The sequence below is a fragment of the Bubalus kerabau genome, chromosome 21 (genome assembly GCF_029407905.1).
Source record: "Bubalus kerabau isolate K-KA32 ecotype Philippines breed swamp buffalo chromosome 21, PCC_UOA_SB_1v2, whole genome shotgun sequence".
NCBI classification, from domain to species: domain Eukaryota; kingdom Metazoa; phylum Chordata; class Mammalia; order Artiodactyla; family Bovidae; genus Bubalus; species Bubalus kerabau.
In genome coordinates this window covers 48,752,961-48,770,355 of record NC_073644.1, presented here as the reverse complement: position 1 = coordinate 48,770,355, position 17,395 = coordinate 48,752,961, and the positions used below count along the sequence as shown (strand labels likewise).

Genomic DNA, 17,395 nt, shown 5'->3' with positions numbered 1-17,395 from the left:
CTGTGAGTCAGCTTCTTTTTTGTTATAGTCACTACTTTTATTTTTTAGATTCCACATATGTGATATCATATAGTATTTGTCTTTCAGCATAATGCCCTCCAAGTCCATCCATGCTGCTGCAGATGGAAATTTTCATTCTTTTTTGTAGCTGAGTAGTATTCCATTGTGTGTATATGTGTGTATACCAGATGTAGATACCACATCTTCTTTATCCATTCTTCTGTTGCTGGACACCTAGATTGCTTCCATATTTTGCCATTTTTAAGTAATGCTGCTGTGAACTTTGTGATATATGGTATCTTTTTGGGTTTTTTTCCGGATATATACCCTGGAGTGTAATTGTTTGGTCATATGGTAGCTGTATTTTTAGTTTTTTGAGAAACCTCCATACAGCAGCTGCACCAATTTACATTCCCACCAGCAGTGTATAAAGGGTCCCCTTTTCTCCACATCTTCGCCAACATTTAGTGTTTGTGTTGTCTGATGATGGTCATTCTGACAGGTGTGAAGTGATCTCTCGTTGTGATTTGATTTGCATTTCCCTGATGATTAGCGGTGTTGAACATTTTTTCATGTGCCTGTTGGCCATCTTCATTTGATGGACTTATTTCTTGTCTCTAAAAATTTTGCTTTGTTTTAGTGCTAAGATCCCTACATTCAGTAATCATCCAGCTCTTTAAGCCATGGATACTGGTTTTAGAAGACAATGAAAGGTAAATAGTTTTTCTGATATTCAGATTCCTTTGAAATCTATAGACTTAAAGTTCTGATAATGTTTTGGTACAGCTGATGGTTCACAGATTTGATTTTTGTATAGGGCAACATTTAAATTTAGAAAATGCTTATTTACAAAGTGAACTTAATACATTTTCTGTTTGTGGAATTGCTAGTCTGATTGATCAGAGCCATTGATTTTGAAGCAAAACTGGACTCTTATTTCCAGCTTTCCACAATAAAAAAGTTAAATGAGTTTAGTATTTAATTTCAGAAAAATAAATGTGTTCTCCTGAATTATGTTTTGATAATGTAACACTGCAAAATATGAGACTTACTTGATTTTATCCAGTATCAGTTATTTTTTGGGGACTAAGTTGACTTTCAAATTACTGGGTGGGAATTGCTCTCTCCCAGAGGGCTATCCTTAAACAGTCTGCAAGCTTCAGGATTTTGTGCTGACTGTGAGAGTGCTTATCATAATGCAGGCTGCTCGTTTCCTTCCAGGATGAGCTAATGGAATTTATTTTTTATATTGAACTTTCTAAACCAGATTTAGAACTGAATTTTCATATAAAGAATTTTTTTTTTCTTTGGTTACTTCCTCTCTGTTCACTTTTGGTTATCTTTTTACATGACTTTTTTCCCTTTCAGGCTTTAGGTAGAGAAAACTGTTCTCTGAGGCATTTGAAATGTAACCCAAATCCACAAGGGATGGGTTCATGGGTGTAATTGGATGTAAAAAAAAAAGGTGCTAATTTGATACTTAGTTAGATGACACACTTCTGAAACTTAATTACATTGGAATAAAGGTTAGGAAGGAAAGTCAATAAAATTATGCTATTGATATTAAAAGCTACAGTTCACCTCCAGGGCTTTACAGCCTTTAAAGTGATCTAAATGGGTTTTAGGGCTACATAATACATTCTGGGATGGACAGTAATTTAATCACAGTGTTTCCTTTCCAAGTGTATGTTTCTCTTATTTAAAGCAGCCAGCGACATTACCCCTGGTTGGAGAGTGATGCTGTGGTGGCCTCAAGCATTGTGCAGGTGTTCACTGACTGCATCGACTCATTGCACGGGAGTTTTAAAGGTAGGAAGACGTTGTATTATGCCACTGGTTAGTTTTCACTTTTTCCTTAAGTCATTCAGTTAATCTTTTGCCTCTGCTTTCCTACTTCATTTATTTTATTTGGTAGGCTATCATCTTTGAACAAGGAGAGGTCCCCCCCCTACAATTATTTGGTTTTGGTAAGGTAATGCTGAGTGTCATCAGTTATGGAAAACAGGCCTTTCTGTCAAATTGTGAAAAAAAAGGAAAGTGTTAGTCACTCAGTCGTGTCTGACTCTGTGACCCCATTGTAGCCTGCCAGGCTCCTCTGTCCATGGAATTCTCCAGTCAAGAAAACTGGAGTGAGTTGCTATTTCCTTCTCTAGGGAATCTTCCTGACCCAGGGATCAGGTAGGTCTCCCGCATTGCAGGCAGATTGTGTACCATCTGAGCCACCAGGGAAGCGTACTATTAATAAGAGGAATTTCAAGTATAAAGACAGGTCAACTTACAAAGTATCAGCAGATACATGCTTGACTTAATCTTATAATTTATAGGCAATACATTAGAATATGTAATGAATCCATACACCTTTTCCAAACGAATACCCAAGACATAAGTAACGGTAAAGTTATAAATGACAGTCATCAATCAGATGAGATAATTTAGATGAAGCTTGTCTTTCCTAAAGAGACGGGGATTAGGCAAGTGGTCAGGAAGGAAATACAGTGTGCTTTTAACTTTTAACTCTATGAAAAATAATGTTCAGTTTCATGCTGCTGAGCATAGTTCTCTTTTTGCCATATAAATCCTCTAATTCAAATTACTATTCAAATGCTTTATTAAAACTCTGCTTCGCTTCTGGCCTTTTTTTGAAATCTGTTACTTTTGTTACCACCTCCTGACTGCTGTCCTCTGAAGCTTCTACTTCTTTCCCGCTGTCACCTGACACTTTGGTTGCCTTCCCACTATCCCTGGAAATTGCCATATCCTTCCCCTGGTTCTTCTAGCCCTGGTTGCTCTGTGGCCACAGAAAGCTGCCAGTGCTGTGAATCATGCCATTTTTCCTGTACTTCTGTTACTGATGCAGTGGGGATATCAAAGCAAACACCCTGCCTTCCTTTGAGAAAGACCATTTCCCTTCACTTTGGAATCAGTATCCCCACCTAGTTGCTCTGTAAGTTCTTTCCAAGCATAACTAATGTTTGGCATTTCATTTGAGCACTGCAAGATCATGGTCACAAAGCCCGCGTCTGAGTTGATCATGGAGCGCTTTACCAAGTGGCACCGGAGATGTGGGTCAGGGCTGCTGCCAGGGCTTCCGTTTCTCCCTTCTCCTTAGTCAGCTTCTTGGTTGACTGCTTGAAGTGTTCAAGTGCAGTGGGAGACATAGAGTCCATGAGCCTGATGGCATCTTTGCTGGAAGCTTTTATTATCTGTTGCAGAAGGAACACCTGTTCGCTTAAATTTAATTCCTGCTTTTTGTTCCACTTGGGCTAACTGGTATTCTTCCTTGTGCTGATAAAAGCAGATGCAAAACCCCGTCCTTCCAGCTCTACCTGTTCACCTGGAACGGTGAGTGTAGGGCCGTATGTCCTTCGGTGGAGAACTCTGAACCAGCAGGTCAGCCTCGGGGCTGTCTGACCCGCTCGCAGCAGCACTGGTTGCAGCCAGAGCTCTACAATCACCATTTCTGAAGCCTTTTCGGGTGGTTTCCCTTTGCTTCTGTGGAATGTCTCCATGTAAAGACTGGGCATCCTGCCCTACGGCCACATTCTGTTTCAACTCCTGGGTTTCTTTCTTCGTTTCACAATATATGCTGCTACTGCTGCTGCTAAGTCGCTTCAGTCGTGTCTGACTCTGTGCCACCCCATAGACGGCAGCCCACCAGGCTCCCCCGTCCCTGGGATTCCCCAGGCAAGAACACTGGAGTGGGTTGCCATTTCCTTCTCCAATGCATGAAAGTGAACAGTGAAAGTGAAGTCGCTCAGTCGTGTCCGACTTTTAGCGACCCCATGAACTGCAGCCTACCAGGCTCCTCCGTCCATGGGATTTTCCAGGCAAGAGTACTGAGTGGGGTGCCATTGCCTTCTCCTACAATATATGCTAGTTCTCCCTTGATAACCACTGTACACTCAGATCTCGTCCCAGTAACTGCTGCCCTGTGAGTCCAGTGGCACTTGATAGCCAGATACTATACAGTTACTGCCGTTTTCTGTGTCTTTTTACCCATCAGGTCCACTTGTTCCTATGTAGATTCCATGTATTTCTTAGCAACATTATACACCCACCAAGGGCAAGTTGCAGAAAAAAGCAATGTTGGGGATTGTCTTCTGAATCTTTCTTATTGCTACACATAAAATCTCTTACACTTGATCAGCAAAGCCCATGTCCAACATCTGGTCAACTTCATCCAGGACAACATGCTTAAGTTTGGTGGGGCCTAGCTTGCCATTCTGCAGGTGGTCTTTGATATGACCTAGTGTCCCAACCAGGATATTGATCCCATTCCATATTCATTCAGTTTGTCCTCCATAGGGAGTTTCACCATAAAAACAAGCCACTGCCAGCTGTTTTGTGATGTCACTGAAGTCTCTGCATACTTGACTTGCCAACTCCCTTGTGGGTGCAAGAACCAGTACTGGAGGGGCACAGCCTCCCTTCCTATCTTGCAGTTCTCCCTGAAGTTTCTCAACCAAAGGCATAGCAAGGGAGACTGTCTTCCCAGTTCTGGTCCACGCCTGTGCCATCAACTCCTTCCCACTATGGACAGGGTGAAACATCTTTGCTTATATAGGAAACAGGAAGGTCACCACACGGGCTTTGAGAAGTTTAATCGTTTCTTCAGATATGGGAAAATTAGAGAAAGCTCCTCCTTTGCTCCACAGTCATTTCCTGCTCTAACTCACTGTTATTTTCTTCACTGGCAGCTTTCTTGGAGTCAGAGTCAAGTCCAGAATCAGGGAATCCATTCTTCAGGTTGGAGCTTTTCTCTCTAGTTTTTCCATTTATTTCTTTCTCTTTCTTCATCTTTTTGGGCTTCAGTTCAGTTCAGTTCAGTTCAGTCGCTCAGTTGTGTCCGACTGTTTGCGACCCCATGAATCACAGCATGCCAGGCCTCCCTGTCCATCACCAACTCCCAAAGTTCACCCAGACTCAGTCCATCAAGTCAGTGATGCCATCCAGCCATCTCATCCTCTGTCGTCCCCTTCTCCTCCTGCCTCCAATCCCTCCTAGCATCAGAGTCTTTTCCAATGAGTCAACTCTTCGCATGAGGTGGCCAGAGTACTGGAGTTGCAGCTTTAGCATCATTCCTTCCAAAGAAATCCCAGGGCTGATCTCCTTCAGAATGGACTGGTTGGATCTCCTTGCAGTCCAAGGGACTCTCAAGAGTCTTCTCCAACACCACAGTTCAAAAGCATCAATTCTTCAGCGCTCAGCCTTCTTCACAGTCCAACTCTCACATCCATACATGACCACAGGGAAAACCATGGCCTTGACTAGACGAACCTTTGTTGACAAAGTAATGTCTCTGCTTTTGAATATGCTGTCTGTGTTGGTCATAACTTTCCTTCCAAGGAGTAAGCGTCTTTTAATTTCATGGCTGCAGTCACCATCTGCAGTGATTTTGGAGCCCAGAAAAATAAAGTCTGACACTGTTTCCACTGTTTCCCCATCTATTTCCCATGAAGTGATGGGACCGGATGCCATGATCTTCGTTTTCTGAATGTTGAGCTTTAAGCCAACTTTTTCACTCTCCACTTTCACCTTCATCAAGAGGCTTTTTAGTTCCTCTTCACTTTCTGCCATAAGGGTGGTGTCATCTGCATATCTGAGGTTATTGATATTTTTCCCGGCAATCTTGATTCCAGCTTGTGTTTCTTCCAGTCCAGCATTTCTCATGATGCACTCTGCATAGAAGTTAAATAAACAGGGTGACAATATACAGCCTTGACGTACTCCTTTTTTGGGCTTAGGTGCACCCAATTGTTCCTCAGAAGGCTCCTCATTTTTTATAACTTTTTTGGTTTTAGGAGAAACAACTGTCTTTTCACAGGGCTCCTTTAGTTTTTTTTGAACTTTTGGTTTTAGGAGAAATAATGTCATCTTGAGATGGCTCCTCTTTCTGTTTTTGCCTTTTTGGATTTAGGATCACTTTTTGGGTTTGAGAATTCACATCAACCTCAGAAGGCCCTGCTTTCTTGACCTTTTTAGCTTTGTTGCCAGTTGGCTCTGTGTCATTCCTTGACTTGGGGTTTCTCACACTGTGGTGTTCTTCAGTTGTTAGGTCGCGTCTGACCCCTGACAGCCCCATGGCCTGCAGCACTCTAGGCTTCTCTGTCCTCCACGGTCTCCCAGAGTTTGCTCAAGTTCAGGTCCATTGAGTCAGTGATGCTGTTTAACCTCTGCTGCCCCCTTCTCCTTTTGCCCTCAATCTTTCCCAGCATCATGGTCTTTTCCACTGAGTCAGTTCTTTGCATCAAGTGGCCAAAGTATTGGAACTTCAGCTTCAGCATCAGTCCTTCCAGTGAATATTCAGGGTTGATTTCCTTTAGGATTGCGTGGTTTGTTCTCCTTGCTTTTCTTGCTGTACAGACACATGAAATCAACCCCCAGACTCAATTATCACAATCAGCATTCTCGGCTCCCTGACTCCCATTCTGAGCTAATGTGGAGAAGATCCATTCCCCTCCACCCTTATCTGCCCTTTCAGTGAGGGTGTAGTCCTTAGAAGATCTTGTTTTCTGTTTCCTTGTGAGGCTGAAAATCCCACATAAACAGCCCCAGGGAAACTGAGGCTTTTGTTGTGTAGTCGCTAAGTTGTGTCAGACTCTTTAGGACCCCATGGACTGCAGCACACCAGACTTCCCTGTCCTTCACACTCTCCTGGAGTTTGCTCAAATTCATGTCCATTGAGTTGGTGATGCTGTCTCACCATTTCATCCTGTGTTGCCTTATCATCAATTTGATGCTCTGTTTTTCTAGTCTTTCTGCTTCTGACCTCTTTTCTTCCACTGAATGTATGTCGCTATGCATTATCAGAGATGTTGTATTTACTCAGTATATCTAAATGTTTTGTATCAGGAGGCTTATGAGGCTATTAGTCCACCCAATCCAGATTCTTGCAGTAGCCTTCTGTTTCCTCTCATTTCTGTTCCTGCTCATTTGCTAGGGTCTATCCGCTAAATTGATTCTCCTAAAATTCTGTTTCTATGCTACTATATTCTTATTCGAAAACTTTGAAGTGTAATAATGTTTTAGCTCAGCATTCAAATGTGTCTGACCCAGAGCACTTCAGTATTACGGGATGGGTTTTTTGGAAGCATCCATTCAACCATGTGGCTCTACTCACTGTTCGCCTAAACGTCCTTGGACCTTCCCACTGCCACTTTTTTCTTATGCTGATTCCACTACGTGGGTGAAGCCTCAGGCCCTTTGTGTTTTCCTGCATATATGTTTACGTGGGTACATTTCTCTCCTGTTTCTAAGTCTTAATAGCACATTGTTGCAGTTCAAATCTGTGGGAAGCAGACACCATGATGGAGCCAGAATGCTAAGAGGTGTTGGGGGTAATGCCTGTGAAAATAAGAGGGAGAGGAATAGAGGTAGACAAGCAAAGCCTTCACCTCTGGTGCAGGTATAACACCTGTGAAAGGAGAGTAGGAAGGCAGAGTCTCAATCTGCAGGGGAGATCTGAGAAAGTTTTGGCCAGCTAGATGGGGCGTTGGAGTGCAGTGATTCTTTATTGAGGAGCCCAGCCTTGGTGGAAGCACCAGGTCAGTGCTCAGTTGTTGGCTGAGGGCTCCAAGGGAGGAGGATGGCCTTGACTCAGGTGCTGAAGTGCTGTAGTCTGATCTGTGGCGAGTTCTGTTTGAAGGGAGATCTGAGTGGTGCACCTCCATGGTTGCCGTGTGTTTATGTGGCACTGAGTCCTGGAGTTAACAGTATGCCGTCCAGTATTTTGGAGAAGGAAATGGCAACCCACTCCAGTGTTCTTGCAAGGAAAAATCCGTGAACAGAGGAGCCTGGCGGGCTACAGACCATGGGTTGGCAAAGAGTTGGGCCCAGCTGAACATGCATGCACACACACATGCATCCAATATTTTATATATAATAGCATCAGATGATAGATTATGTATTATAATAGTATGTATATATAATATAGCAATAATACATATGTTAATATATATGGCAGTAATATGTGTTATATGTAAAATTTGTCATCTAATAATACATACATATATATATATATAAATTGTTTTTTAGTATAGCTTTAGGTTCCCAGCATAACTGAGTGGAAAGTACAGAGTTTGCATATGCCCTTTGCTCCCTGCTCTGAGTGCATAGTCTCCCCTCCAGCTCCCCCACTATCACCATCCCCCATCCAAATGGTACATTTGTTATCCTTGATGAACCTACACTGACACGTTATCATCCAAAGTCCATAGGACTCATGCTGGGTGTTGTTCATTCTGTGGGTTTGGATAAACGTATAATGATGTGTATCCACCATTACAGTATCCTACAGAGTATTTTCACTGCCCTGAATATCCTGTCCTCTCCTAGTCACCCCTCCTTCCCCACTAGCCTTGGGAGACCACTGATTTCTTTTACTTTCTCCATAGGATCATTCATAGTGTTGGTTTCCAGATGGGCTTCTTTTGCTTAGTAATGTGCACTTAGGTTTCTCCATTTTTTTCATGACTTGATAGCTTTCTTCTTTTTAGTGCTGAGTAATACTCCATTCTCTAGATGTACCTCATCCAGTATTTTTGATTGACCTTTACATATCTTATCTCTCTTTCCCTCACCCCTCCCCAATTGTGATATAAACTCTAGGCATAGAAACATTCTTCTTTTCATTCCCCTAAGATTAGGATAATGCTGTATTCTCACTGTCCGCTTGATAAATATTGGTTCAGTGAGTAACATGAAATCCTAACAGTACTCTTTTTTGTTTTTTTTGGAAAGGCAGACTTCTAGCTGCTTCTTACCATACAGGATATATTTGTAGTGCGACAAATATTTGAGCATAAAACTATTGTCACAGAGGCTATTTATTTAGTTTCTTAGTATAAAGGGGCAAGCACTGTCACAGGTTTGTGTATAGAAAATCAAAAAGTGGCCTAGAAATAAGAAAGTACTTGGCTAACATTAAGAACTGGTAGCTCAGTTCAGACAAGATTGGGCACATTCAGGGTGGTATGGCTGTAGGGTAGCTCACTTCAGAGAGAGGAAACAGAAGAACTGTGCATAACAAGATGAAGAATTATTAAATTATAGCCTTTTAGTGAGATTGTCTGATTCAGCTCTCTGCTTTTATTGATTAGAAAAATGAGGACCTGAAAATCAAAAAGAATTCATCTGAGGTCACAGAACTGATTTGCATCTGGGCTGGGACTAGAGAAGCTTGTCTGGTCCTAAGAGATTACCTCTTAGACATCTTCTCCTACATATCCATCCTTATTTAAACAAAACTATCTTTTTTCTGTCCATATTTAAACAAATGCTGCCCTTCACCTCTGTTTTAAAAGATTGTTAAAAACATATGTTACTGTTTCATATGGACTAGGATTGAGGGCAGGGGAATGTTAGTGATAAGTTGACTGGTAACATGTGTTGATGCTCATTGGTCATTTTTCACAAGTCGGTGTTGGGAAACTGCTCTCATTGTGTATAACTCTCTCTTCTTTGACTAAATTCCATTCCTGTGCATAGAACCAGAAAGTATGAAAAAATTTGTTCTAGGCTAAATGCCCCTTACATTGCCACTAGCTGTTGAAGGCACTAAAGTAATTGATACTTGTGAGGTTAATACTAAGTGATCAGGTCGCAGAAGAGTGTGAGATTCATTTTCAAATGACTTGCTAGAATGATGGTTAACAGTCTAGTTTTATTGCACCGAGGGTTGAGATTTAGTTATTTGGAATATTTCCTTTTGAGGAACATTAGATTTCTCCAAGGTACATTAGATTTCTCCAAGGTGCCCAATGAATGGATCAATTGCATGAGACTGAATCCATGGCTAAGGGCAACAGACCAAAGGGATGCCTAAAGTTGGTTGGGCTTGTAGAGGTGTATTTGAGTTAAAAAGTCATATATTTAGAAGTTTTAGGGAAAAACTGCTCACCTCTGCTATCTCCCACATACCAGCTTCTCCTTCCAGTTACCCAAGTAAGTAAATTACCATTCTTCATTATTACTCTACCATCACTTTTTTCTCTGGTAGGTGAAAATCTTTCAAACTGGGTAATTATTGAGAACATTAGGTTTTAGACTTTTTGTTCAAATTTGTGGTTTGTGTTAGTTTTTTGTTTGTTTTAAAGATAAACCCAAAGGTATTCAGCTGTATTTTCCTTTTCAATTTTAGATAAGCTCTTGCCTGGTGATGAAGGAGCCCTTCGGTTACACCTGATGCATTACTGTGAAGCGTGTACAGCGCCCAAAATGCCAGAGTTCATTCTGTATGCTTTTCACAGTGCCTACCAGAAACTTCCGTGGCGGGACCTGCATCCTGACCAGATGCTCATGGAGGCCTTCTTCAAGGTAAGCCCTTTACTTTCCATGCCACAGCCTGGCGTCTTGGGAGCAGCCTGTTCACTGTGGGTTTTCGGCCCAGTTGCTGTGTGTGCTGGTGTGGACCCTGCTCGCATTCTTAATCACCTGGATGGTGCTTGTGTCAAGCAGCATCCTATGGACATGATTTTACTGTGTTAGTAAGACAGCATTTACAGGACCATTTTTAAAGCTCCCAGAAAGATTTTGTCTGTAGTATCGCAGTCGTCCCCTTGATGTTCATGATATTGTCACGGCAGTACATAGTGTAGTGACTTCATCACACTCAGTCTTGGTGTTTCTGTGTATGCACGTATGCATGTTTTTCTACGATAGTATCATTAAAACTTTTTATTGTTAAATTTCTATTGAAGTAAAATGTAAATCGATACTTAAGCATTAGTTTCTTTAAGTAGTTATGTAAGGGATAATTAGCTTATAGGTGACAGAAGTGTTACTGTGGCAGCCAGTAATGGATCATAGGCATATAAAGACCTGGACTGGCCTGGAAAAAGTCCCAAGAAGTGTGTGGGAGTTTTTGGAGAGAAGCAGTAGGTACAGGAAATAGGCACAGGAGCGTCACATACTAGTGGGCATTTTTGTTGCTGTTCTTAAGCTTCTGTTTTAAAAAAGTCTTTAATCTGTCTTAGCTTTTTATGATCATTTCAGTTTATTTGTTTATAGTCACCAGTTCATTTGTGTTCATTGTTAACCTAATATCACATTTATTGTTGAGACACTTTAAGTGCTTTAATTATTGCAGACCCATAGTTATTTATGACACTGAGTAAAATCTAATGCAGTCTTTTAGTGTTCCAGTGGTGTTCTTGTCAGCCACACCTCTGTAGCTGAGCTCTAAGGAAAGCTGAGGACAGTTGTCTTAGTAAAATACAAGGTTAAAAATGATTTTATAGCTAGGTTTAGTATGTGAGACAGGCATTACGTAAATATTCATCATTATTATGAATACAGAATTGAACCTTTGTTTAAAGAGCTGTGAGAGAACGTTTAAGAGGGCAGCATTAGCTATATGACAGATTAAATAGAATGGTCCGTAAAAGGTTGCTATAGACTTTGTATCTCTAGTAGCTTTAGTCTGAGGATAGATGACTGCCCTGCCCAGAAGCTGGGAACCTTTTAGTTCCATGAGTCTGGTGGCATAGTAAAGTATGGTTTTGAGGGGGTTGAGGGTCAAGATAGAGAATAGATTATAAAGGAGGATGAAAAAGGGAGAAAGAGTAAATAGCATGATATAATTATGATAACTGGAAGACACGAATCATCATCAGATTCCATTGATTGTGATTTTACAAATGGAGTTGAGCTTGTTAATCTTCTTTTTAAAAAAGGAAAAATTTATAGCTAGACATATTTTATTTTAAACAGGCTTGAAATGGACTCATAAGAGATAACTTTGATATTGATTATATAGTAATACTTTATAATACATTTGCCCCCCATCCCTAAAATAGTTTAAATAGGACTTAATTAAACATTATGCAGTCATCAAAAATTATGAAGACTAATGATACAGAGATGTACTTATAATGTAACATTATACTAAAAAGGCCATATGAAAATTACATGTGCTAATATAATAGTCTCGAGGTATGGTCCCAGGACCAGCAACATCAGTACCACCTGGGAACTTGTTAACTCCAGATATAGGACATTAAGAATTCTGTGGATACACCCACCCCCTCCCCACCCCCCAGACAGGTCCTCCAGGTGGTTCTGTCGTTCACCTTTGGGCAGAAATGACTGGTAGATATATCACCTTGGTCTTGCCCACATATCTGAGGACTGCAGTAGGCTCCCTTGAGCGCCGGTGACTAACTGTGGCAGAGGTTTGTCACCCTGCCTGCAGCTAGGAAAGATCATTCCTCTCCTGTTAAGACTTAGTGGAGTAAATAATGAACTCCAAACAAGCTGAAAGATGTTCCACGCATCGAACATGGGAGGAAAAATAAATATTAAGTCTAAATCTCTGGAGTAGGGGATAGAGTTATAAATAATTTTTATAATCTGGGGAGAAAGTGTAATTTAAAAGATATAATTTAGTAAACATTGATGTATATACATTTTCAAGATACATAGATAGCTAAAAGCATTGTTTCCTTTTAGGTGGAGCGAGGAAGCCCCAAGAGCTGCTTCTTGTTTTTGGGGTCTGTTCTCTGTGAAGTCAACTGGGTCAGCGTGCTCTCTGATGCCTGGAGTCCCAGTCCCCGCCCAGAGACCCGGGGCATGGTTGTCTGCCTCCTTTTCATGATGATTTTATTGGGAAAGGAAGATCAATTGGTGGACCAAACAGTAAGTTTTTAGAGAGCCTGTGATCAAGTCTTGGCGAGTTCCTGAGATCCTCACTCTGTATGAAGCTGCTGCTTTTCCGTTTCCCCAGTGCCTCTTTCGGTTTGAATAGATGCATGGCCTATGGGATGCGCCTTCAACTAGCTGCCTGGTTTTCACAGACAGTTCATAGTCTAAGGGAACCATACCAAGTTATAGTATTAAAATCAGTTTTATTTTATATCTCATTAATTGCTGTTCTACCACAAGATCATAGAGTTTCTTTGAAAACTGGATTCTAAATATTTTCAAATCTTAACATTAATGTGTTTTGCCAAGACTTCAGTTATTACTTTCATGAGTACTTCTGCCTTGAGCAATCTGATGTCTTAACTCTTCTATGCTCATAATATGCAATGTTAGTGGTCACTCCATAGACTCAGTAAAGACATATTTCTGGCAAAATGGGAGTGCTGGAACTAAAGGAATGTGTGTTTTCATTTTTAGGATTCTCCTCTACTTACTCTGCTTGGACAGACAAGCTCACTGTCATGGCATCTTGTGGATATTGTGTCATATCAGAGTGTGCTGGGTTATTTCAGCAGCCATTACCAGCCGTCTATCATCCTGGCAAAGGAATCTTCTGCTGAATTAATTGTGAAGCTCTTGAAAGTGTCTGCAGGCCTTTCTGTTCCTACTGACAGCCAGAAGCATCTTGTAAGTTAAGTGCGTGCTGTGGAAGGCAGAGTGTTCTTCAGGGCTGGTCGTGTTAGTGCCGCTGACTGTCTTGAACCCTGCAGTGACTCAGTAGAAAAAGCTGAGGGATGTATATATCATTTTGGCTGCTTGGGTCTTTTAGTTTCATTTATTTCTTCTAGTAAGCCTTTACTTGCTAGCAGTGCCACATGCTAACAAGAGGTGAAAAGGATTAAGGGACAGCAGTGGCCATTGGTTTGCTGATCTGAGTGTCATTGTCAACAGAATAGCAGCAAATAATGAACATGAGTTTCAGGTCTGCAAACTCATATCCCCTATTCACTGTCATTCTTTGGCTTTCTCACCTGAACTGAAAATAATACCTTACCTTTAATGTGTTCTGAAGATTCAGCAGTGAACATAAAATTATTGGAAAAGTTCCTGGCAAGTACTTAGTGTATGGTTAATGTTATTAACGCAGTAAAAACCGCTCCTGGGCTTTGGGAGAATGTGGGTTCTAGTCTGAGTGTTATGAAAGACTTCTGTTCCCACACGGGGCCCTTAGACATGCCTTTGCTCACGTGGCTGCCTGCTGTGTCCGCTCCACTCCCTGCTGAGGCAGTCAGTGCAGTGCTGTGCTCCCAGGGAATATTCACTTAACACTGTTGGCATGAACTTATTTGAATGATCGTTTTTTTATTGTCAGGATGCAGTTCCAAAATGCCGAGCCTTCACTCATCAGATGGTTCAGTTCCTCAGCTCCCTGGAACAAAATGGAAAAATCACCTTAGCAGTCCTTGAACAGGAAATGTCTAAGCTCTTGGATGATATCATCGTTTTTAACCCACCTGGTAAGTGACTTTGGAGAAGTCCTGTATTCACCCAGTAAATGGTTTCCTGCTGTGTGTAAGACATTTTGAGATCAGGATGATGGTCAGGACACCGTCATTCTGTTTGCAGAGAAGCTGATGGCTGGACACTTGTCATCTCAGCACAGGGGCCTGAATTGTAAGGACTTGAGGGAGGGGGAGACACTGTCAGGTGCTGCTGGGACGTTAAGTGGACTGAGGGCCGAGTTAGACAAGTCACCATGGTGATTAAGAGATAACCGGAGACTGTCCAGTGAGCAGCCTTCCTGGATGTTTAGCCCTGAACTTGGAGGGCATTTCAGAATCACCTGTAGGCTTGTAAGGAAACTTTATATGAGAACTTATATTCCCAGCAGTTTGGTAAACTGGACATCCTGACTGCCTCTCCTGCTAAAAACAGCTTGGAATGCTGGATAAATAAAATGTTTTTAAGAAACCAAAAATTAAATGTATTGACAAGTTGGCAGAAAATCTCAGAAGTTAGAAAGTAAGTGAAAGGAGGAGCCCATGAAAATAGATGGAGTGCTGAGGCTGCCTTTTAGCATGCAGGCTTTTACTGACCTTCTTTGGATTAGGGGAGGCTATAAAGCCCAGGCCCTGCCTAGGCTGGGAGCCTTGAAAGGAGCTCCCACGTAGAACCACATAGGACAGCATCCTCAGGGTAAGGATGAATTAGAAATGAACCTGCTCTGAGAAAGGAAGACAGCAATCCTCAGGTTCGTTAAACCCAGCAAATCCCAAGCAAGGTAAATAGAACACCTGTACATACTGTAATGAGACTCCAGAAGCACCGGTGAAAAAAGAAAAACATTTACACAGACAGCTGGCTTCTCAGTGGCGTCAGTGGAGACTGCAAGACGGTGCAGCAGCACCTTCAGTGTGTTGTGAGGAGATGACTGGTACCCTGGGATGTACAACGAGAGCAGCCAGCTTTCAAGGAGAAGGATGAAATAAAGGTGTTTTCCTTGAAGCCTGAGAGTGTTTGTGCCAGTGGACATCACTAAAGGAAGTATTAACTAGAGCATGTTCTTTAGGTAAAAGTGGAGTGGTCACAAGTGAAAGGCTTGAATTTCAAGAGGGAAAATAAGCAGAGAAAGTAATGAAATATGGGTAAATATAAACTAAACTGCTGATATAAACCTACAGTTAATCATTTAGGGATTTAAAAAGCAAAAGCTAGAATTAAATTATATAACCACAAATATATATAAGTTAAGAAGGGAGTTGAGTTAAAAGCATTCTAAGGTTTTAATACTGTTTGAGGGGGTCAAGAAATTGGTTAAATGTGTGTCTCGATAGAATATGAATTATAAAATTCTAAGCAGTTCACCAAAAGAAAGAAATAAAATATGTAATTTCTGAGTCAGTAGAAAGAGATAAAAAGGATTGACCAAAATACGTTCAATCCAATGAAGGCAAGAAGCATGTGGAGAATAGTCTTTGGACACAGTGAGGAAAGGAGCTATGCTATGCTAAGTCACTTCAGTCATGTCCGACTCTGTGCGACCCCATAGACGACAGCCCACCAGGCTCCCCCATCCCTGGGATTCTCCAGGCAAGAGCACTGGAGTGGGTTGCCTTTTCCTTCTCCAATGCATGGAAGTGAAAAGTGAAAGTGAAGTTGCTCAGTCGTGTCCGACTCTTAGCGACCCCATGGACTGCAGCCTACCAGGCTCCTCCATCCATGGGATTTTCCAGGCAAGAGTACTGGAGTGGGGTGCCATTGCCTTCTCCGGAGGAAAGGAGAGGGTGGGACAAATTGATATATTGGTAAATATAAATGGACAGATGGTCAAGTTAAAAGACAGAGATTGTCAGATTGCATTAATAATCAACAGCATCTAGTTTTAAGCTATTCATAAGTATATCTACATCATAGGGTATAGAAAGATTTCTACAAGGCAATCACGTTAGGCAGATTAAAATAGAAAACTGATGGTGTTGTATCAATATGAGATAGATAGGACTGTAAGGCAGAAAGCATTACAAAGCCAAATGATCTTCAGTGTGTTCTCCCACCCTGAAGTTGCATGAAGAATACATACATACATAAACAAGAAAAAAAACATTTTTAGAAATAAGAGGGCTTTCCTGGTGGCTCAGTGGTAAAGAATCCACCTGCCAATGCAGGTGACATGGGTTCGATCTCTGATCTGGGAAGATCCCACATGCCACAGAACAACTATTCCCTTGTGCCAGAACTACTGAGCCTGTTCTCTAAAGCCCAGGAGCCCTGAAGCCCACCTGCCACAAGTGCTGAAGCCCGCATGCCCTAGAGCCCGTGCTACGCAACAGGAAAAGCCGCCACAATGAGAAGTTTGGGCTTTGAAAGTAGAGAGTAGCCCCTGCTTGCTGTGATTAAAGAAAGGCCTGCACAGCAGTAAAGACCCAGCACACCCAAAAATAAATAAATAAAAGTAAAATTATTAAAAAAGAAATGAAGAGAGTCACTGGAAATTCAAGTCACTGGGAAGAAAATGCATAAGGTGAAAATTGACAGAGCTAGGAAGAAAAATGTCATTCGCTCATAGAGATTTTGACACATCTGACAGTAACTGATAGGTCACGTAGACAGAATCAGTTAGACTGTAGGATGTCTGTATAGCACAGATGGATGTAGTGAGTATGTGGAGAATGATATACCCTGTAAGTGCAGAATGCACACTGTATCAGTCTCACACTGAACAGTTAAACTTGACCCATTACTAGGATTAAAGTATGTCTTCCGTGCATGCTCAGTCACTCAGTCATGTCCAACTCTTTGCAACCCCATGGAGTGTAGCCCACCAGGCTCTTCTGTTCATGAAATTTTGAATAACTGGAGCGGGTTGCCATTTCCTCCTCCAAGGAATCTTCCTGGCTCAGGTATCAAACCCACATCTCCAACATTGGCAGGCAGATTCTTTACCACTGTGCCACCTGGGAAGCCCCAAAACATGTCTTAATCAGTTCTAAAGGACTGGTATCAAACAGATTACATATTCTAACCACAATGCAATGAACTTAAAAGTCAGTAACAAAATATAACCAAGAGGGGAAAAAAATGTACATTGGAAATGAAGAGGAAAACTTTTAAGTAACTGATGGCCAAAGCAACAATAATAATGGAAACTTAAAATATTTAGAACTGATTTTAAGAAAGAACATTAAAAATTAATTAAACATTGAGCTTAAGATATTATAAAAAGAACCATAAAATATAATCAAAATCTATTTAGAAA

General features: G+C 41.4%; 1 protein-coding gene across 2 annotated transcripts in view; it reads left to right on the top strand.

Moving 5' to 3' along the window:
- Positions 1–17,395, top strand: part of EPG5 (ectopic P-granules 5 autophagy tethering factor) — a 127,564-nt gene that overhangs the window by 96,128 nt on the left and 14,041 nt on the right. The window contains exons 34-39 of one of the 2 annotated variants that reach the window (XM_055559455.1): positions 641–713; positions 1,709–1,809; positions 10,139–10,314; positions 12,448–12,633; positions 13,117–13,326; positions 14,012–14,156. In XM_055559455.1, coding sequence (XP_055415430.1) covers positions 641–713; positions 1,709–1,809; positions 10,139–10,314; positions 12,448–12,633; positions 13,117–13,326; positions 14,012–14,156 — 891 coding nt within the window. Of the gene's footprint in view, positions 1–640; positions 714–1,705; positions 1,810–10,138; positions 10,315–12,447; positions 12,634–13,116; positions 13,327–14,011; positions 14,157–17,395 lie in introns of both variants that reach the window. The other variant, XM_055559454.1, reaches the window with a different exon arrangement.